We start from the raw sequence: 22070 nt of genomic DNA on the forward strand, positions 1-22070 counted from the left end.
TTATAGAAATAATTACATTTCCTATTGTTCCAATGGTTAGCTGTCGGGGGCTCCCTCAAAATGGGGGGCCCAAGGCAATTGCCTGCCTTGCCTGTCTCTGGCTAAATATATATTTCTTTAAGAATGCTTATATATTTGTCCTGGAAGACAAAATATTTAGGAAGAACTTTTTTGCAGTTATAATACACTATTACACATGGTAAAATTAAAGGGGAAGTTCACTCAAAAATAAAAGCCCTGATATCATATAGCTCATGTTTTGCATATTTTTCTGCCTTATACTGAAAGTGATTGACTAAAATTGTCATTCTGCCTGACATTTTCTGTCACATGGTATAAAGTAATATGGTTTTGGAACAACATCAAGTGAATGCTGCTAGATGTTGTATTTCAGGGTGAACTGTAGGCTACCTTTAATATAGGCCTGTGTGATCATTTGGTCAGAAGCTCATAAAGTACATCCCTAGTTTGGCACATTGCACATTGCTCTCAGGAGACACATACTGAGGGTTATTTCTAGTCTGGTGTTGCTGCATCGGTCGGTGAGAAGTTTAATAAAAAGCTCATTGATTTAAAAAAAAAGTCTCACATGGCTATGGGGGGTGAACAAAAGCCTCCTTTAGCGAATCGATACGTTTTTGCAAGAAAAATATCCATATTCAAAACGTGATAATCACTAGCACTAGCTTGCGCTCACAGTTCTGGGGGAATGATTATGAGGTCAGCTTTGTGCATGCCCTGCTCAGAACTGGGAAACACAGAAACGCAGCGGAGAGATCAAAACAAAACAACGGTCACTAACTAGAAGTACAAAACGAGGATTGGTAAAGAAGAATGTCAGAGGATTTCAATAAGCCAAGAAGAGACTGGTTTTCTTTTGCTAAAGTAAGGAAACTTTGCTTCCAACACTGACCTCATAACTCATTCCCCTGGAACAGCTTCTGTTTTACAACAGTGAGCGCAAGCTAGATTAAAGGGATTATTACATTTTGAATGTGGATATTTTTCTTACAAAAACTCATCGATTTGCTACAGAAGGCCTTCGGACACCCCCTGGAGCCACGTGAGATACTTTTTTTTTATTATGGATATGTTTTTTATTAAATTTCTCATGGTCCGATGGAGTGCAACACCCGCTCAGTGGCATCAAATGGCTTGAAAGATCAAAGACAATTTTTAAAATAGCCCTGATTGGATTTGTATAAAAGAAGAATGTCATATACACCTATAGGATGACTTCAAGGTGAGTCATTTATAGGCTATCTTTTTCATTTTGGGGTAAATTAAGGCTTTAATATAATCTGCCAATGTGGCTATCTGTCTATCTATCTAACTATCTATCTATCTATCTATCTATCTATCTATCTATCTATCTATCTATCTATCTATCTATCTATCTATCTATCTATCTATCAGCTGTGTTTGTGGGAGGGGGAGGAAATAAAGAGAGCCAGTAGAAAGGGAAAGGAGAGCGAGGTCATCATTTGGTGCAGGCTTTGGTGTGGATGAAGACACGCATGGGCTGAGTCCTCCACAGACACCGGCAAACTCTCCTCACGGAAGACTCACTGTAACCGTCTCACGTAACACCGAACCGCAGTTTCCGTGTCGGTGATGTTCATGGTTATTAATAGGCTGCCGTCTTCCGTCGGTTCCTTTGGACCATTCAGATTATCAGATCATACGTGAGTGCGCAGTTTTTGAGGTGACAGTAGGCTACTAGGACGCTCCAGAGTAATTTCACACGATTTAATTCGAAGGCGGACCGGAACCGGAGGCGATGTTAATGGAGCCGCGCACGTCTCGTTGAGGATCCATCTGCACTCGTCCTCAATGGTCACCTTCTGTCTGAGCCTGTCTTTCTGCTTGCAGCAGTCCGCATCAGAGGATGTACACGGAAGGAAGCACGCCAGACACTGAGCCAGACGAGTGCCAGAAGAAGACATCATGCTTCTCCAACATCAAAATATTCCTCATATCAGAATGTGCCTTAATGTTGGCACAGGGCACTGTAGGAGCCTATCTGGTGAGTCGAGCCATTAACACACGCAGCTCATACTGCGTACGTACTGTATGTGGATGACATTGAATGGTGTCCGATGCGCATCGCTTATATTTTCCCTAAAGCGATAGAAATAAACAGCATCGTGAGGTAGAGGGCTCCTTGCGCGTGTGTGTATCGCTACTGCTTTATTTCCTTATGATTTATAGGCGCTATAATGCAAAATGATCATCAGTCCAGTGAATGGCCCAGTGGTCAAACACATCTCTCTCATTTTCATCATTCTGTGCATCAGTGGTTCCAAGACAAAAATAAGATAATCTCAACGATCGATTATTTTATCTTTAAGCCACTTACAGAAATATGTCAGAATGATATCAGATATGTCAGAGCAATGAGATATGGCAAGCTTTTTTGGCATTTATTTCTTAACATATTTTATTTTACTGTTACTGTATAGTACTACTAATTTTCTAATTACTAGAAGTAATCTGACAAGTACTTTTTTCAATTTCTCCATTAACTTTCCAATTAATATTCACTAGTGTCTAGGACTAGGTCCTGTGACTGGTCACTTTATAGGGACAATATTACTGTGGAAAAGTAAATAAGCATTTTAATTATTTCTTACCTTTTTGCATGTTTATAACAGTTTTAATAGTTTTTTTAATATTAAATTTTGTTATTAGGGTGTTTTTGGTTGAAATTCGGTAGGGCTGATGGAAATTAGACTTTTTCTAACTAATGCATTTACAGTCATGTTTAAATTTATATGCACCATCTGTGATTAAAATAAATAAATAAATAAAACAGAATAGAAAAAGGATTGCTATTACATTTTATTGGGGGTCTGATTCCAATTCCATTTTATTGGGGGTCTGAATTTTTTTATATATATAATTATTCAAGTAGCCTTGATACCATTCGGCTATATATTCTAGTTTTCTAGTATTCTAACTATTTAAAGAAAAAAGAAAACGTAACTAGGTAAGAATTGGCACCAATGCGTCCACAAAAGTAGTTCATTGTCACGGTTTTACGCTGCCTGAAGGAATACGGAGTCGAGGATAAACGGAATAAGGTTTTTAATATATCCAACACAGGGGATATCCAACATGGAGCACAGAGGTAGACACACGTAAGTAGCAAATGCAAATGATCACAAGTGAGAAGACCCCACAAAACAGAACTGAAAGGACAAGGCTTAAGTACAAAGGATAATTGGGGAAACACAGGTGGATGGAATCATAAATTAACAGGGACATGGAACACATGAGGAAGAGAATGGACACACCTGGGAACTAATCAAACACGGAAAGACAGAAACTGGGTCATGGGCAAAAACACATTAAATGAGTCCAGGTGTGTGACAGTACTCCCCCCTCCCGGTAGGTGCGTCCTCGCACCGTAGAAACAACAGAGGGAGGCGTGGGTGGGAACTTGGGAGGAGGTTCCGGTGGAGGACGGACTTCCAGGAGGGGGCCAGCAGACAGGGACCACAGAAGGAGGAGCCAGGGAGGAGATGGAGGAAGGAGCCAGGGAGGAGACAGGAGCAGGAAGAGCCAGATGGTCCACCAGAGACCAGCCAGGACGGAGATCCAAGGTGGAGTCGACGGCGGGAGGAGCCATGGTGAAGGAAGGGTCGACGACACCAGGGAGCCGACAGGCGGAGACTGCACCGGTGGGTGAGGAGCCCAAGATGGAGCAGCACAGCCGCAGAGCCAGGGTGACGACGAGGTTCCGGAGGGCCTAGGTGGAGCAGAAGGCTCAGGCGACCAAGGCGGAGGCGGGGTCCTGGCAGACCGCTGTGGAGCCGGAGCGACCGAGGATGGAGGTGGAACCGGAGGGAAGGAGGAGCCTGACAGAGCCGGAGGGATGGAGTGACGAGGTGGAACCAGAGGAGAGGAGTCCCGAGGTGGCGGATGGTCGACGACTGACCAAGGTGAAGCCGGAGGGACGAGGGAGCCCGGTGGAGCAGGTGGGATGACAGGCCACGGTGGAGACGAGGGAGCTAAGAGCCAAGGCGGAGCCGCTGGGTCGAAGGACCGAGGAGGAGTCCAGGGCTCGGAGGCTGGAGGCGGAGACAGGGCCTTAACGCGCCAAGGCGGAGCTGGAGACTGGCAGTCCAGCGGCGAACCATCGCGCCCCGATGGCGCGGACTGAGGGTGAGCTGCGGGACTGACTGGCACCAGCAGGGATGGCGAGGAACTGGCTGGTCTAGGAGGAGGAGAGAGGAGAAGGATGGGAGGAAGGACAGGAGGATCAGGACTGGACGGAACCAGCGAAAGAGTAGAGGGACCAGCAGGCTTGGGGAGAGGCGGGAGAGGGAGGCTGGGAGGGAATACAGGAGACACAGAAGATTCAGGGCTGGGCGGAACCAGCGGAGACACAGAAGATTCAGGGCTGGGTGGAACCAGCGGAGACACAGAAGATTCAGAGCTGGGCGGAACCAGCGGAGACACAGAAGATTCAGAGCTGGGCGGAACCAGCGGAGACACAGGAAACTCAGGGCTGGGCGGAACCAGCGGGGAAACAGAAAACTCAGGGCTGGGCGTAACCAGCGGAGAAACGGAAAACTCAGGGCTGGGCGTAACCAGCGGAGAAACAGAAGATTCAGAGCTGGGCGGAGCTACAGGAAACTCAGGGCTGGGCGAAACCAGCGGAGAAACGGAAAACTCAGGGCTGGGCGTAACCAGCGGAGAAACAGAAGATTCAGAGCTGGGCGGAGCTACAGGAAACTCAGGGCTGGGCGGAACCAGCGGAGAAACAGAAAACTCAGGGCTGGGCATAACCAGCGGAGAAACAGAAAACTCAGGGCTGGGCGTAACCAGCGGAGAAACAGAAAACTCAGGGCTGGGCGGAACCAGCGGAGACACAGAAAACTCAGGGCTGGGCGGAACCAGCGGAGACACAGAAGATTCAGAGCTGGGCGGAACCAGCGGAGACACAGAAGATTCAGAGCTGGGCGGAACCAGCGGAGAAACAGAAAACTCAGGGCTGGGCGTAACCAGCGGAAATGGAGCAGAGGAAATGACTGGAGGAGGTAGGAGTGGGAGACTGAGAGGGTATACAGGGGAATCAGGGCTGGACGGAACCAGCGGGGAAACAGGAAAATTAGGGATTACCTCCATAGACCAGTCCATCAGATCCAGAACTTGCTCCATACGATCTTCAGAGACTGTATACAGCTCACCCTCAGTCGCAGGAGTGTGGGCAGGGCTTTCCTCCACGCCCTCGATCTCCACGAGGACTCCCACGATGCACGGTGTTGCCGGCTCACACACCTGGTCAGTCGCGCTCTCGAGATCCTGTTCCCTGTCAATGGATGGCTCGGGCTCTGCGGCTGCGGTGGGCTCTGGCTCCGTGTAGCGAGATGGTGGCTGGCTGGTCTCTGGGTCGGGAGTGGGGCTGGCGAGGTCCTCTATGGGGCAGACGGTGAGAGATGAGCCATTTCTCGCCAGAGTCCACTCCACGTATGCGGCGAAATTCTCTCGAGGACCATCTTCGGACGACAACGCTCTGCATTTGGAGTTCAGGCTGGTGTTGTAGAAGGTGCAGAGCGCGCCGTCCGGGTAGCTGGTGGCATTAGCTAATAGGAAAAACTGTCTGGTATGGTCCTCGAGAGAACGTCCTTCCTGCTTCAGCAGGAGGATGAGGAATTCGGGACGATAGAGGGGATCCATAGACACTAAAAAAAGAAAAGACTGTGAAAAAACAAAAGCACAACGGAGGGAAGAACACGCAGTTTTCTATTTTCTCTTTTGAGGTCGGGTCTTCTGTCACGGTTTTACGCTGCCTGAAGGAATACGGAGTCGAGGATAAACGGAATAAGGTTTTTAATATATCCAACACAGGGGATATCCAACATGGAGCACAGAGGTAGACACACGTAAGTAGCAAATGCAAATGATCACAAGTGAGAAGACCCCACAAAACAGAACTGAAAGGACAAGGCTTAAGTACAAAGGATAATTGGGGAAACACAGGTGGATGGAATCATAAATTAACAGGGACATGGAACACATGAGGAAGAGAATGGACACACCTGGGAACAAATCAAACACGGAAAGACAGAAACTGGGTCATGGGCAAAAACACATTAAATGAGTCCAGGTGTGTGACATTCATTCAGAAGACACGTTCATGAGCATTCAGGCCTTTTTTCCAGATAGCCTTCAAGTCGTTATATTAACGTTATGTTTTATAAATAACTAAGCATACAGTATACAGTCCATGTCCAGAAAGGTTAGAAAAACATCTTCAAAGTAGTCCATGTGACATCAGAGGGTCAGTTAGAAATTTTTGAAGCATTGAAAATACATTTTGGTCACAAATAGCAAAAACCACGACGTTATTCATCATTGTCTTCTCTTCCGGTCTTACGGCTCGGTGTTCATCTTCAGTTCTCTCTTCACAGCAGTTCAGTCAGTGTACTGTTTGAGTCAATGAATTACTCCGGGATATTGGTTTGTTTGAACTCAGAGGGAGTGTCAGCCAAAATGTATTTTCGATGCTTCAAAATATTCTAAATGACCCTCTGATGTCACATGGACTACTTTGATGATGTTTTTCTTACCTTTCTGGACATGGACAGTATACCGTGCACACAGTTTCAATGGAGGGACTGAGAGCTCTCGGACTAAATCTAAAATATCTTAAACCGTGTTCCGAAGATAAAAGGAGATCTTACGGGTTTAGAACGACATGAGGGTGAGTTATTAATTACATAATTTTGATTATTAGGTGAACTAACCCTTTAACTATCTTAAAACATTATTTAACCAGTTTGTATCTGCGGGCATCTGTTACACATTTTCCCTGTGCGTTAACGTCAGTAATAGGCTGCATTTACACTTGGCATTAACATGGACCTGTATCCGGATGTTGTCCACATACATATTAAAAAGACAAGTGTAAACGCGCTTCTGATATGAATGTTATCCGATCAGCGTGTACTGGTCCAGAGGTAGTCGAGGAGGACGCATTGTGATCGGATCTCAATGTAACATTAATGTAAACGCAATCCAGCCATCGTGTCTGCATTCACAGCTCGACGCCATACAAAACTGCCGCGTTTCTCGCAAACTGTCATGTAGGATTGGGAGTGTATTGATATCATTGATTAGCATTTTTTTTCATAGTCATTTTAACAATTTGACAACACTCATATGGATGTTTATATTTGATTTATACATTCAATAAAGCATCTATGTTCTCAACAAAATATCACCAATCTATGTTAAGATCCATAAGCCTTGAATTAAATATTGTTAGTTGTGAATATAGATTTTTTTTTTTTATAAACAGACAACTATTGATTTGGTGTCAGTTCTAATGTGCATACAGCTTTGTAACACAGTATGTTTCTTTATATTTTAGGTCAGTGTCCTCACCACACTAGAGCGACGTTTCAACTTGCAGAGTGCTGATGTGGGTGTGATCGCTAGCAGCTTTGAGATTGGCAACCTTGCCCTCATCCTATTCGTAAGCTACTTTGGGGCCAGGGCCCATCGGCCGCGGCTGATTGGTTGTGGGGGCATCGTGATGGCGTTGGGAGCGTTACTCTCAGCGCTGCCTGAGTTCTTGACCCACCAGTATGAATATCAGTCTGGAGAGTCACGACCTGTGGGACATGGAAAGAATGTGTGCTCCAATACCAGTCGAGCAGGGCTCTCTGATCCTGGTTACATCTGTGGGAATAGAACCAATACCAACATGATGTACCTGCTGCTTATCGGAGCTCAAATGCTTCTGGGGGTTGGAGCGACACCCCTGCAACCTCTGGGAGTGTCTTACATTGATGATCACGTCAGACGAGAAGACTCTTCCCTTTATATTGGTGAGAGTTATTTGCACAACCTTCCTGTGTCATGTACACTACCAAGTGCCCTGATATCATCATAACTGTAGATGACAAACCTAGCCAGTAGCACATTTATTTTACTGCTATGTACTTCCTAGTGAAAAAAGTAATACATTTATTTTACACTATAGTTAAAATCTATTAACATATTTACTGATATATAGCTCAAGACTTACTAATATAAAATGATAATTAAACTATCTGGAGTACTACTTGTGCACAATGCACATTTCTTAATATTAAGCCTAAAATGTGTTTTAATGTCCCTATTAATGAGGATTGTATGATATTGAATAATATCAGCCTTTAAATGCAAGTTTACATAAAGGATACTTGCAGTAGTTCCACTTTAGTACAATCAGATATACTTCAGTATATCTTTAGTTGACTTCAGCACTACTTCCGCACAATTAAAGTGTATTTAAATTAGTTGTTCCATTTTAGCAGACTAGCAGACCAGTTTAGTACTAAAAGGGCAGGGTGTTTTTATTAAGTACATTAATAGGTAAATTTAATTGTAGTATACTTAGCATGAAATAAATATATTTCAAATACATTTTAGTAAATTTTTCATTAGGGCTACAAATATAGGAAACATTCATGCATAATACACTTTGGGGCAGCTGTGGCCTAATGGTTAGAGAGTTGGACTAGTTACCAGAAGGTCACCGGTTCGAGTCTCCTGCTGGCAGGAGTTGTAGGTGGAGGGAGTTAATGAACAGCGCTCTCTTCCACCCTCAATACTTATGGCTGAAGTGCCCTTGAGCAAGGCACTGAACCCCCAGTTTCTCCCTGAGTGCTGGATCTATAGATGCCCACTGCTCCGGGTGTGTGTTCAGGGTGTGTTCACTTCTCACTGATTGTGTGTGCACTTGGATGGGTTAAATGCAGAGCACCAATTCCAAGTATGGGTTACTATATTTGGCAAATGTCACGACTTTCACTTTTTCACTTAATTTTGTTCTCTTACCTTAATAAGGAACAGAATTGTTAGTAGATCGATGGGTACTTGGCGACGAGGGGTACTTGGATTTTGAAATTGATTTTATTAAACTATTATATAAAACCTTTATTAAAATAATTAAAACTATTAATTATAATTATTGCAATAATAATTATAATAATATGAAATATCAATAATAATAATAAGTTAGTTATTAGTTCATATTAGTTCATGATAGCTATCAAAAATAAAAGTATTGTACAATGTTGGTTCATAATACCTACAGTAATATACAGAACATTATTGTAAAATGATACAGATTAATAATTCTGAACAGACTTTTTTGCCTTAATCTGTTTTACTCCATTTTAGAAGAGAACAATATGACCTGCTCAAAAAGCTCTCCTTTTGTATTTGAACCAAGTGCCATGGCAATCACCAGCATGTACACCAAACAATAGGAAACAGTGAACTAGAAGTGTAATAGGTTGGACCTAGAGAGTTTGTGTTTGTAACCACAGTAGCCTGAGAAAGACTTTTTGGATATCTCTCTCAATATGTTTAAGAAGCTGTATTTTAAATACTACTTGAACCCCTGCGAAAGCATCTGCAAATGTGCTGGTCAGGCACTAAAAGAAACACTACAAAAGTACTGTTGTTGTTTTAGGGTATATCATGTAGCAGTACCGTCAATATCCTGCCATTGCAGCAATTACAGCACTTACTATTATTAATGATTTATAAGCCACAAAAGGTTGTATCCTTAGTGCATCCTGCATCTTGCAGGACTCTCTGGCAGAAAGCCATGAAGGTATACAAACAGCATAGATATTGTATTTGGCTGGAATAGCTATAGTATAGGTTTGCAGTAAACTCACTTGGGACATTTGCAAGTATCAAGCTTAAACCCATTGGTTTAGTGTAGTGCGCCACTGTCTTAATCTCCTGTTGCCATGATGTTAAGGAGTAAACAAGAAGCAGTGATGGCCTTGTTACTTCTGCTATGAAGCTAATGTGTGCTGGCTGCTCTGTCATCCCTCAGGCAGCTCACTCTCCCTCTCTCTCTGTTATTCTCACTCTCTTTCTTACGCATGACTACAATGATTCTCCATACATTTACAAATAAGGAACAGATTAACCCCAGATTTGAATGTCTTAAAAATCTCCTGAAATGAAACCCTAGCATGGAAATTGATCAATGTATGACTGTTATTGTTGAGTAGTGTTAAGAGGCCCAGAAGATAGTTGAGAATGTCTGTGGGTTTGCATGTGTGTTTTTTTAAAGCATTTACAGCATGTCTTCTTTTCTGCAGTGTTTCTGATGTCTTTGCATTGAGCTGACTTGTCTGTCTTTGAGCATTAATGTCTGTGTAACCCATGCAAGCATCTTTTTAGCCTTTCAACTTGACGAATCGCTTATTTAAGCAAAATATAAACTAACATAAACATGAATGTCCTCTTTGGAGACAGACTTTGGTGGGCATGGTGGAATCAAGTTATTTAGCTGTTTGATCACAGAGGCTCTGGTGAACTGAAATGCATTTGGTGTCATTTGCAAAGGCACAAGAAAGGCCCATTTGTTTAAAGTGAATTATCCAGGATCTGTATTTATACTGAAAACCAGAGTAAGAGAACTGATCTAGGATTACATTCTCTTGTGAGGGGTAACATTGCAAGATGCTTAATACATTTTCATCCAGGCTAATGGATAAAACTAAAACCGTTTTTAAAGATCAGAGTAAATATACAATTAAAGGTCATGTTACACGCCTTTCTCCCTTCTTAACTTTACAGTAGGTTTATTCTTTCCATTGTAAAGACCTGTTTACACCAATGATGATGACTATATAGTGGTAACTATATAGTTTTAATAATAATTCTAGGGGGGCATTTATTTTGTTCTTTTTCACAAATTGACGTATTGTGGACTGAAAATACATATTTTTGAAAAAGGGTTTAAAAAGTGCAAATATTTGAAAACGCCACCATTATCGTTTCCGTGTAAACACCCAAAACAGGAATCTTTGAAAATGGTGATGTCATGCACATGCATAGCACGTGCTAGATATGTAGACATGTGCAGGACAGTACTTGTCAATTTTAAAGGCAAGTGCGAACAAACATATAATAAATACAATAAATGGCAGAGTATATAGTACTGTTGTTGCTGCTCAAGAGTTTGCTAACACTTCTTCAGCAAAGTGTGGATTTAGCAGAGACGCATCATATAGGCCTACGACATATAATCCTCACTTCCCTACATGTACTGTTTACAACAAGGTCACAGCACCAACTACTAGCCTGGCATTCAAAATACAGCATTTTTGGCCCTTTTTGCAGATATGTGTGAATGCGAATCATTTTGAAAAGGTTGTCGTGTATACGTGAAAATTAAAAAAAATGCAAGGGAAAAACATTTCAGTTTTTGACTATGTCGTTGTCATGCAACTGCAGCATAATTCAATGAGTATAGTAAAGTCCAGGCCACAACTACACAATAGTGACACAAAAACAATATCGTTGGAACATACCTTTCAAAACTCCCATTTTGTAGGTGTTGTGATGATTTGCAGAGCATTTCGTTTATGCATGTTTTGTGATGATTTGCAAATTGCAACACTTGTGTTGTCAAACTAATGAAGATATTTTCTTCATTTGCTGATGTTTTTTTCAATTTGAATGTGTTTTCTTAAGTTGGAGCGTGCTGAGCTGTCTTGTACGGTGCCCTTAAAGTGACTTGTTCGGTTTACTTAGTTTTGTCTTAAATTGAGTCAAAAAAATTAATATAAACGAAATAAAAAATATAACTCATAATAATAGGCTAATAATAATAATAATAATAATAATAATAATGTACATATATTACGGGGGAAAGACTATCAGTTAATGGCCTAACAAGACTGTGGGATGGATAAAAAAAGTTTTTTATATTTTATTATGAACTTTATGTAATATTTATTTATGATAAACTTCTGTTGAATGCTGACGATCGCAGGTAATACAGCATGGTAGCCAAAGCATACGGTTAATATAATAATAACAACTTAATTCAAAATAAAATATTAATGATTCCATCTCTGATAATCCCGGGTTGCTATGGTCACACAGGTTTTTTTACGCATTAAACTCGTGGCCACAAGAAAAAATTATCATTCCCTCAACATAAGAAGTCGTGGCCATGAGAAATGGATGTTGTTCCCTCAACATAGCATCTCGAGGCCACGACATAAGGATGTCGTTACCTCGACAAAATGATCTCATGGCCACGACATAATATGACGTTCCCACAAGTTAATATGACGTTCCCACAAATTAATATCTCGTGGCCACAACATATTATCACGTTCCCACGAGCTATTATGTCGTGGCCACGACAAAACTAAGTAAACCGAACAAGTCACTTTACGGGCACCGTAGTCTTGGCCACCGTACAAAAGGCATATTTATCTCAAATAATGTTCACAAATCTTTCTAAATCTGTGTTAGTGAGCACTTCTCCTTTGCCGAGATAAACTTTGTATATTTGATTGTGCTAAAGTGGAACTATTGCAAGTGTACTCCAGGTACACTTTAAATATTTTGCATTTAAAGACCAATATTATTTAAAGATCATACAATCCTCATAAAAATTACAATAAAACACATTTTAGACCTAATATTAAGAAATGTGCATTGTGCACAAGTACGCCAAATTAAGTTTAATTCTCATTAACTATGCTTGGTGTGAAATAAATGTCTTTTAAATATATTACTTTTTTACTACGGATTATGCATTTAATTGATCAAAAGGAACATTAAAGACATTTATGATCTTACAAAAGATTTATATTTTAAATAATTGTTATTAAAGAATGAAAATTCTGTTTAGCCATCTCAGGAAAAAAATCCATATATATATATAAATGGTTATTTTAAAATTAACTGATTTTATTGTAGTTTTATTCAGATGAATGCAGCACGTGGTGCAAATGCAAATGGTGAGCATAAGATATTTTTTCAAAGACATTACCAAGCCTAGACTTTTGAATGGTAGTGTATTTATTTGGTAAGTAGGCATGTAATGCATAAGAGAATGAACAGTTGGCCATTATCACAAAATAATCCCCTTCAGGATGAAACAAGATTATCCCATCACCTGTGTGTCATTATCTCTCACATTAATTTATAGAAGTATATGGCTGTTTATGTACTTCAATGTTCTCTTTTAATGATTATGCTGTGCTGCTTCTGTGTCTGGACAGATAATTACTCGCCGAAGGGTAGAACATCTGATGGTACAACCTGTACCAACACATGCACAATCTATTTGTTGGCCTCTACTCTTTTAGTACTCCCACAAGATATGATAATCAACAGAGAAATGTGTGTATTATCAGCTTTTACATAAACGCATCAGGTGCCGGTTATTGCAGTGATGATGTAGATTATGCAAATTAACTTTTTCACCCAGAGAATATTTTAAATGCACAAAATAACTAAATGAAATGGTTCTTTTCCTTTGGGCTACTTTAGGTTCTCTTTCCGAACAGAATATGATATTTGAATATTTTTCCTTCTGTAATAGTTCTAATAATAAACTCTAAAATACTGCCCTAAACAGAGGCTATTTATTGTACATAAGCAGCTAGATTATTAGTGTAAATGCCTTGTTAATAACTGAAGGGTTTGAGTCAAGGGTTTTTTAATGAATTTCATTTAAGTGAAAGACAACAGTTTAGCCAAGGCAGCCTGTATGAATACACTTTTATTAAATAACTTAATTAACTCTAGTCTTTGGTATTGCATTACAGGTATCTTATTCTCTACACTGGTGTTTGGACCAGCCTGTGGTTTTATTCTTGGCTCTCTGTGCACCAAAGTTTATGTTGATGCAGTCTTCATTGACACAAGTAAGTGCCGGCATCAACAATGGACACACTGAAATATGAATGACTTTTGTTATTTTTTTTGTAAGTGGTTTTAGATAAAGGCAGGCTGTTAAATCATTACATGTAATTAAACATGATGTCTCAGTAAATATCTCATCAGATCTCTGTTCGCTCCTAACAGGCACGCTGGACATCACTCCTGACGATCCGCGCTGGATCGGTGCCTGGTGGGGCGGCTTTATCATCTGTGGCCTTTTCCTCTTCCTCTCCTCGCTTTTCATGTTTGGGTTCCCACAGTCGCTGAACGAGCCTGGGGAGGGCCCGGGGGGCGAGAGTGAGCAGGCCATGCTGCCTGCTGAGCTGGTGCAGGAGTATGAAGGAGTTAAAGCCTCAGATGACCCAGAGATCAACACTGGTCTCACCTGCTGCCAGCACCTGAAGGGTGAGAGAGAGGACAAGACAAAATGAGTCTAAACACACACAGGTCATGCATAAGGTTTTATAGGTTTTTAAGGTTTTTTTCATACATAAAATAAATAATTATTTTGTTTGATTTGTCATTGCTGTCAGTTCATTATTTATAGTAGTTTTAGGACAAGACTTATCTCTCCAAATGCTGTAAATAGATTGCAAAAGGGACTTTTAAACAGGGGTTTGGGGACCCTCCTAGAGAGAAAAAAAAAAAAAACCTTCTATCGATCTATCTATAAATCAATTCTCCAAACTGCTTGTCCTTTGTACATTTATGGGGATGCTGTAGAAAGTTAAATATTGTATTATAATGTAACATTTACATAAAAATGTGTCAAACAGAGCATTTTAAAGACTTTAATATGTTTAAAGCAAATCACATTCATTTTAATTCCTATTGTTTTATCACAGTTAATTGAATATATATTTTTTTATCTATATAAATACATTTCAAATAAAATATTTTTATGTAACATATAAAATGGTTTATAAAATTCAAATTCATTATAAAGGTTCTTTATAATATTACAAGGCCAGTAATTCAAGTCCACCTGAAATCAAAATTGACCATATTTTCTTTGTTTGCCTACATTGATGGTTTTTTGGTGAACAATTCATCCATGAAAGTCAATCCACACAAAAAACATTTTTGGCTTCTTAATTTTAATTAAAATCTGAAAATGCCCCTCCCCTCTGCATTGGAGGACCTTCCCTGATGACTAAGTTTGACGATTTGGGTGTCTGCTTAGCATCCGTAACCACGCCCCTCCAACTGACAGTAGACAGGCTGCCTGTGTGTTTGATTAAATCAAGACAGATTCGACATAACAATCACCTACTTTTCTAGATCCAATCAGGTGCTAGTTGGAAAATAAAGCCACGCCCACTATTTTTTCCTCATTAAGTATTCCGTTTCTCTCGGAAATACATCACAACACTGGAGAAAATTAATTTGCAACTTCCGGTTCACACGGACTTTCAATTTTGGAAAGTGTTGTCTTTATTGTATTATGCTTTATATTTTCTTACACAGTTTAAACTTATCATGAAATATACAAAAAAATAAAACAGCTCTCGTTACATTTTAATAAAAGGCCACTTCAAAAGAGGGGCATCAAATTTGCATATCCTTTTTTCATACAAAATTTGAACGAGTCTAATTTCTTCCCAGTTATCCCTAAGGTGACTAAGCATCTGCTGTCCAACCCGGTTTTCACCTGTGTCATTCTCGCTGCCTGTATGGAAATCGCTGTGGTGGCTGGATTTGCTGCCTTCCTAGGGAAATATCTTGAGCAGCAGTTCAACCTCTCAACGTCCTCCGCTAATCAGCTCCTAGGTAAACAAAAACTGAATAATTTCAAAGCTGCATATAACATTATAACATCCAACTTATAAAATGCTGTTTCATATGCAATCCCTGCAAGTAACTGAAAGCTGCCTGTCAAATCTGTGTGTTTTCAGGTATGACAGCAATCCCCTGTGCTTGTCTGGGCATTTTCCTGGGTGGGCTCCTGGTGAAGAAGATGAATCTGTCTGCGTTAGGGGCTATTCGTCTGGCTATGCTAGTCAATATCATCTCTACAGCCTGCTACGTCTCCTTCCTCTTCCTTGGCTGTGATACGGGCCCGGTCGCTGGGGTTACTGTTGCCTATGGCAACGAGTGAGTAGAGCGCTTCACCATAAAAGCCTCACACAAATTTTTAATGATCCACAACAATTGGCAATAAATACAGACACTCAGAGTATAAAGACTTTAGTGTTCACATCACAAAAGCAGTAAGCTGAATTGGAGCATTAATTTTACAGAGGATCAGACTCACTAAACTATGAGTTTGAAAGGGAACATGTGGTCCTTCTTTCATCCCTTATTCATTCTCTCCATTAAGGAGTCTAGGTTCATGGGAGCGGACGGAGGCCACATGTCTGTCAGGCTGTAATTGTTACACGTCTTCTCTAAGCCCCGTCTGTGGCTCCAACGGCGTTACCTACCTCTCTGCCTGCCTGGCTGGCTGCACTAAAACCGTGAGTCTTCTCCCACATCCATTCATATTCATACAGATCAATAAACTCAGACATTCATCTGCCTCCAGGGGACATTGAAATAAGAACTCTTTGGAGCATGCACATTTTATAGGGAACTTGTAAGAAAGCTGCACAAATAAACGCTGATAATGAATGTGGATTTGCGCAGCTAGTCAGTTAACAACGGCTCTGTGTAGTAACAGCTGTTCTATGTGAAACCACACACCTGATGGAATTTACCGCTGATTAGAGAACCGGCTTTACTGACGAGGTGCGCATTAATTATCGGACGATATTTATCGTGCACCCCTACTGCAGAGCACGTCATTGATGCAGCCATCCTGTATCGGCTCCAGCGACTCCCCTAAAAAATACCTGTTTATATGTAATTAAGGTAGGTTAGATTAGACTGTAATACAAATTATTGAGTTTGCCAGGTGCATACAACATTTTTGACAGGTTTTCATGAAAGTGTTGGTCAGTTTGTCTGCTTGACTATCCCATTTTGCACTGCAGCAATAAAAAAGAAGTGAGATAAACTGAGACAAGATTCTTTTTAGTTAAAATAGATGTTGCCAAAGTTTCCATTTGGGTACATAATTTGAATATAAAGGAAAAAGGTAATAAATTACAATATATTGCAATATATTTAAAATCACAAGAATATTGTATTGTGATACAAGTATCGTGATAATATTGTATAGTGAGGCCTCTGGTGATTCCCGCCCCTAGTCAGTACATAATGAAATTGGCACAACACAATAAAAACAAGCTACATCGGAACGGAAACAAATTGCAACACAATGAAAGTAGTCCTATGCTTTGTGTTGTGCACTACTGGGCCACCATAGAAAATGGTATCAGAATTGAGTTTTTATCCATCAGTTCTATATTTCTTGCAATTATGTTTATATCTCTCAGTTGTGAGTTAATATAACACAATTCTATGAAAAAGGTCAGAATTGCAAGACAAAAAGTATTATTTTATTCAGTGGTGGAAACGGGCTTCCAAATCTTTGGTTGTTTTTTCTCTTGATGGTCGCCTGGAAATCCCCAGAGCAGCGCTTAAGATCCATCATCAAATATGCACCAGATCTGCTCTCCTTCCTCTCTTTCTCAGAATCTGACAGGCTGTAAGTGCATTGCCCATGGTGACGGGCCTGGTACAGCCATGCCGGGGAAGTGCTCCAACCCAGGCTGTCAGCAGGCCTTCCTCACCTTCTTAGCAGTTGTGTGCGTATGCAGCATGATCGGAGCCATGGCCCAGACTCCATCCGTAATGATCCTGATCAGGTAATGCTGCTGACATCCTTTTGAGTTATTTTTTTTTTTTATGAGTCTTAATCGGTCAAATTGTCATCTGCACATCATAATGAACTATAATGTACTAAACCATCAGTTGTTGTTGTCTGTAGAACTGTGAGCCCAGAGCTGAAGTCATACGCTCTAGGAGTTCTCTTCCTGTTGCTCCGACTGCTGGGTAAGATATTTGCATAACTAGTAACACCTACAGTGTCTCTGCAGGATAATTTTACAGTTTGTTTACAATTATTTTAAGCTTGCGTCTTTATAATATTAAAGTTTGGTTACAGTAAACATACAAAATACCATTTAAAATTTTTGAGTCTGTAAGATTCTTTAATGATTCTGAATGAAGATTTATTTAGATTGATCTAGAAGATTTGCTCTAGACTGCCAGAAAAAAAAAGATTTTTTGCATATCCATATTTTATCCAAGTTTGAACTGCATAAAAAAACAACAACAACAATGTGATGTGATTTTTCGAATCGGAATCAAACCACATTTGGAGGAGGTTTGAAATGCAATTCCAGACAGGTTTTTACAGATGCATCTCAGTCTAGATGCTCTGGCTGCTCAAATCAGATTTCAAATGTTCTTTTGTGTCACTTAATGCAACATACAACGATAATGTCAAAATCAGGGACAGAAATGCAAAGGAGGATTCATATAGTAACTACATCATTGAACACGTTTTCTTGTGTGACAAAGGAATTTTGCACCGCAATGAAAACAGGTTTCTTATTTGGAGAGCAAGATAAAGCACCTCCATTATTTCACATCCCTTTTGAAAGCCTTGTCACATACGTGGGTACACCTATATTACCAAAGCAACCCATGCAGATAGTCTGGTTATGTCTGGATACACAAATCGGATTTGATCACTGGATCACTTTTATTTTAATATATTTTGAATATAAACTGAATTTTCAGCAGCCATTACTCTAGTCTTCAGTGTCACATGATACTTCAGAAACCATTCTAATATGATTTGGTGCTCAAGGAAAACAATTATTTTCATTGTTGAAAAACATCAGTGCTTAAATTTTTTTTATTGGAAACTGATACATTTCATAAGGATTCTTTGAATAGAAAGTTCAAAGAAGAGCATTTGTTTGAAACCGAAATCTTTTGTGACATTAGCAATGTCTCGACGGTTACTTTTGATGCGTTCTTGCTAAATAAAATTACTTAGAAACTAAAAAATCTTGAATGGTGACAAATTTGTCAATTTGTTTTTAGGACATTGGAAATAAGTATTAAACAATTACAGTACAGTCAGCCATGCTTTCCACGTTCCAGGTTTCATTCCTCCACCTCTCATCTTTGGCATGGGGATTGACTCCACCTGCCTACTGTGGAGCTCCGTGTGCGGCATTAAAGGGGCCTGCATGCTTTACGACAACATAACCTACCGTTACCTTTACGTCAGCATCGCTATCGTTCTCAAATCCAGCGCCTTCATCCTCTATGCCGTCACCTGGCAGTGTCTGCGTCAGAACTACTCCAGGTACATAAAGAACAGTGAGGACTACCTGACCCCAAGCCAGCTGTTCACCTCCAACCTCACCCTGGACAATCTGGGCAAGGACATTGCACAGAACCCTTCCAGCCGCACCAAGTTCATTTACAACCTCGATGACCACGCCTGGAGCGAGAACATGGAGTCAGCCATATAGTCCCACCCCAAAGAGTGCCAGCCGGCTTATATGCACATGATCATTTAGTCTCATATCACTTCTATTCAAAAGAAAGTCCATATATAAGCAGATTTCTGCACATTTCCGCTGCCTGGGAGAAATAGGCACTCTTTTAGCATATCCAGGGTGTTTTGACTAAACAGAGCCAAATGAATTTGACTGTTACTGTAGTCAGGACTTGTATGATATGTGGGGATGAAACGCATCCATTAGGGGATGTGCTAGGTTGCAGTTCCAAAACTGAACAATTAATCTTCCTTAAGTCAAAACTAGCCCCAGCTTACATATACAAGCACCTTTTTAGGTTTCATTTTGAATGGTCTTTTTAGTATTTTTTTAAGAAATGTAAAGAATATTAGCATATAAGTTCTATGAGATATTAGCGAATACATTTACTCGAATATTGTGAGGCTATGGAAATTTTATTGGTCTATTTTTATGGAGGGTCTTAGAAAGCTTGATGTTATTACTTGATATCTCCTCTGTACAGGCATTAAACTATTAAAAGTGTAGATACAAGTGCAGAGTTCACACTTCATGTAACCTATTAATCAACCTAAAGACATAAGTGTACATTTTAGGCCCATGTCTGTAAAAAAAAAAAAAAAACGTATAGCTTGAATAGACAAAAGGTTCATTAGTTTTGTGATGCTTCGTTATTTGTCACCTGCAGAGATTTAAACTCGAGCAACATGCAGCGTTAATCAGTAGTTGTTGTTATCAAGCAGAGGACATTGAAGGATGGAAGGATGGATTTATTTCAGTGCATGGAGGTATTGCATGTTGATGCATCAGATCAGGCGCATGGGAATCTTAAGAGATCAGTTGTTTTGGTGAAGGTAGACATTACCCTTCTATTACTGCATTATCTTCTTAAGTGGTGTTTTATAATAGTATTACAGCACCTTATGTACTTTTTTCTTCCAATCTGTCATCAATATGTTCAAGGAAATTCGTTCGGAAGACCAAATGCTAGGATTAACAAAGTTTTACAACAGTACATTGTAAAACTTTTTAATGTTGCAATATACGAAGCACGTAAATAAACAAAAGTTATTTATGAACTACTAAAACGTCAATCCGAGTTACATAAAATAATAATAATAATAAAAAAAAGACTTATTTCAAACATTTTTGTATGACATTGGACCTAAGAATTTGTTTAATATACTCATGAATTATTTTCTATGCTTTTTTATATAAAAAAAGACAAATAAAAAAACAGAAATAAATGTAAAAAAAAAAGAAAGAAAAAAAGGACAGGAAGGTGGTAGGTCTATGGTAATGTAATAAAGCTAAATGCTTTTTATAGAGGAAAATGATTTGTTTTTCTGCTGCTCTTCAATGATGGTTTACTGGATGCAAGTACACTTAAGAGACCCACATAGGGCAAAACCCAAACCCAAATGTAAATGGCTTCCCCAGCACATTATTTTAATGCACTGCAATATACGCCGAAACGCTTGATTGCTTGAATGTTGAGGCCGGTGTCAAAACAAATGGGATGATATAAGAATGATGTCATTGTTTATATAATCATTCCTCTCTATAGATAATTCATTGCCGTAAAAGTGCCAAAGTGATGCCATTTAAGTGTTCTGAGTTCTCTCCGAGAGGCAGTTTTTCATAATGCTGGAACTGTATATTAGCGCGAGATGCTTTATTGTATTGTATGTAGACATATGTGATATCTTAAGCAACCTTGTACATAGTGCCATTTAAATCTATTCTCTCCAGAATGTAGAACATAGCGATGCTTTAGGCTTTTACAGGTGATGTTACAAGACTTAACTTTGGAAAAAACATATATTATTGTTAAATGCAGATGGAGATTAGGTTATGCTTACAGAGGAATGTTGTGGTATATTTTTCTACCCATGTCTGTATTATGAAGCTTATGTGTAATGACCATAAAAGGTGTACAAATAAAAAAAATAATAATTACATGAACATCTATCTGCACTAAAACATTGTCTCTGCATTTTTATTATGATACGCTCCGTTATTATGAAATACTCTGTTGACCAAGCAAAGGTCTCTGCACATAATGCATGTTTCACAGAACAGGATTATAGCAAATGAATATGAAACTGAATTATTTACAAGCACCTTTGAGCTTTCGGAAGGCTGTCTTCAGATTATGTAATATGCTGCTTCATAACATGTCTAGATGTATCTTGCACTTGTTTTCTATCTGAAGGCAAACATGACTGTTTCTGCATTCTTTTTTAAAACCCCAAAGTCATTATCATAGATTTTTTTTTTTTTTGCTAATATCACACACCACACAAATGTGCCGAATAAGTGCAGCATTTGTAGGTTGCTCTCATATATAGTACATACTGGATTGAAAACATTAACCTTGAAATATTAGTTTTAAATCCATTCTGTAATCCACCAATTACGACTAAAAATACACACAAATATATTTAGGTTTGATTTAAATCGCTTTTCTTTGCTCAGGCTGTATACAGTTTTACAAGCATGACCTTACATGTCTGCAGCATCTGAAAATCTGAAAGGCTTTACTTGGTTATTCATTACTTTTTTCATTGTGTTCTTGCTAATAATAAGTTGTGGGCTTACGTGTAGAAATATGTTATGTTAAAAGCAGTGTTCATGCAAACACAAAATATTTTAATAGTGCAGTACTACACGAAGCACCACTTGCACAGAAGTCCGTTTCAGATCAAGCAATTCTCAGTTGGACAAAGTGGGAAACTTGAAAAGGAGCATGAACTTCTGTCGTCACAAAACTGCTGATCACATGGATTCCTATTTTAAAGACTGGATTTCACCCATGAAATTTGACCACACATTTACAGAGTTGATTTTGCAGTTATAACTGATCGAGTTCTATGGTAAATCTTTGAAAAAAAAAAACAAAAAAAAAAAACAAAG

At 39.6% G+C, this 22070-nt stretch overlaps 1 protein-coding gene across 1 annotated transcript; it reads left to right on the forward strand.

Moving 5' to 3' along the window:
- The first annotated feature begins 1888 nt into the window (after positions 1 to 1888).
- On the forward strand, positions 1889 to 21137 carry LOC113106303 (solute carrier organic anion transporter family member 3A1-like). Its single transcript, XM_026268069.1, has 10 exons — positions 1889 to 2026; positions 7382 to 7841; positions 13599 to 13697; positions 13858 to 14118; positions 15319 to 15483; positions 15609 to 15807; positions 16034 to 16169; positions 17290 to 17462; positions 17585 to 17649; positions 18772 to 21137. Exons 1-10 carry the CDS (start codon positions 1889 to 1891, stop codon positions 19146 to 19148), a joined length of 2073 nt encoding a protein of 690 aa, XP_026123854.1. The 3' UTR covers positions 19149 to 21137.
- Positions 21138 to 22070: the final 933 nt, after the last annotated feature.

Source organism: Carassius auratus, chromosome 7 (genome assembly GCF_003368295.1).
Source record: "Carassius auratus strain Wakin chromosome 7, ASM336829v1, whole genome shotgun sequence".
Taxonomy (NCBI): Eukaryota; Metazoa; Chordata; class Actinopteri; order Cypriniformes; family Cyprinidae; genus Carassius; species Carassius auratus.

Bases quoted from the DNA above. Each gene is read 5' to 3' on its own strand.
- LOC113106303 (XM_026268069.1), top strand. From the start codon at position 1,889: ATGTACACGGAAGGAAGCACGCCAGACACTGAGCCAGACGAGTGCCAG. The intron at 15,484-15,608 runs GTAAACAAAAAC...GTGTGTTTTCAG, and splicing joins CTCCGCTAATCAGCTCCTAG to GTATGACAGCAATCCCCTGT. The intron at 17,463-17,584 runs GTAATGCTGCTG...TGTTGTCTGTAG, and splicing joins TCCGTAATGATCCTGATCAG to AACTGTGAGCCCAGAGCTGA.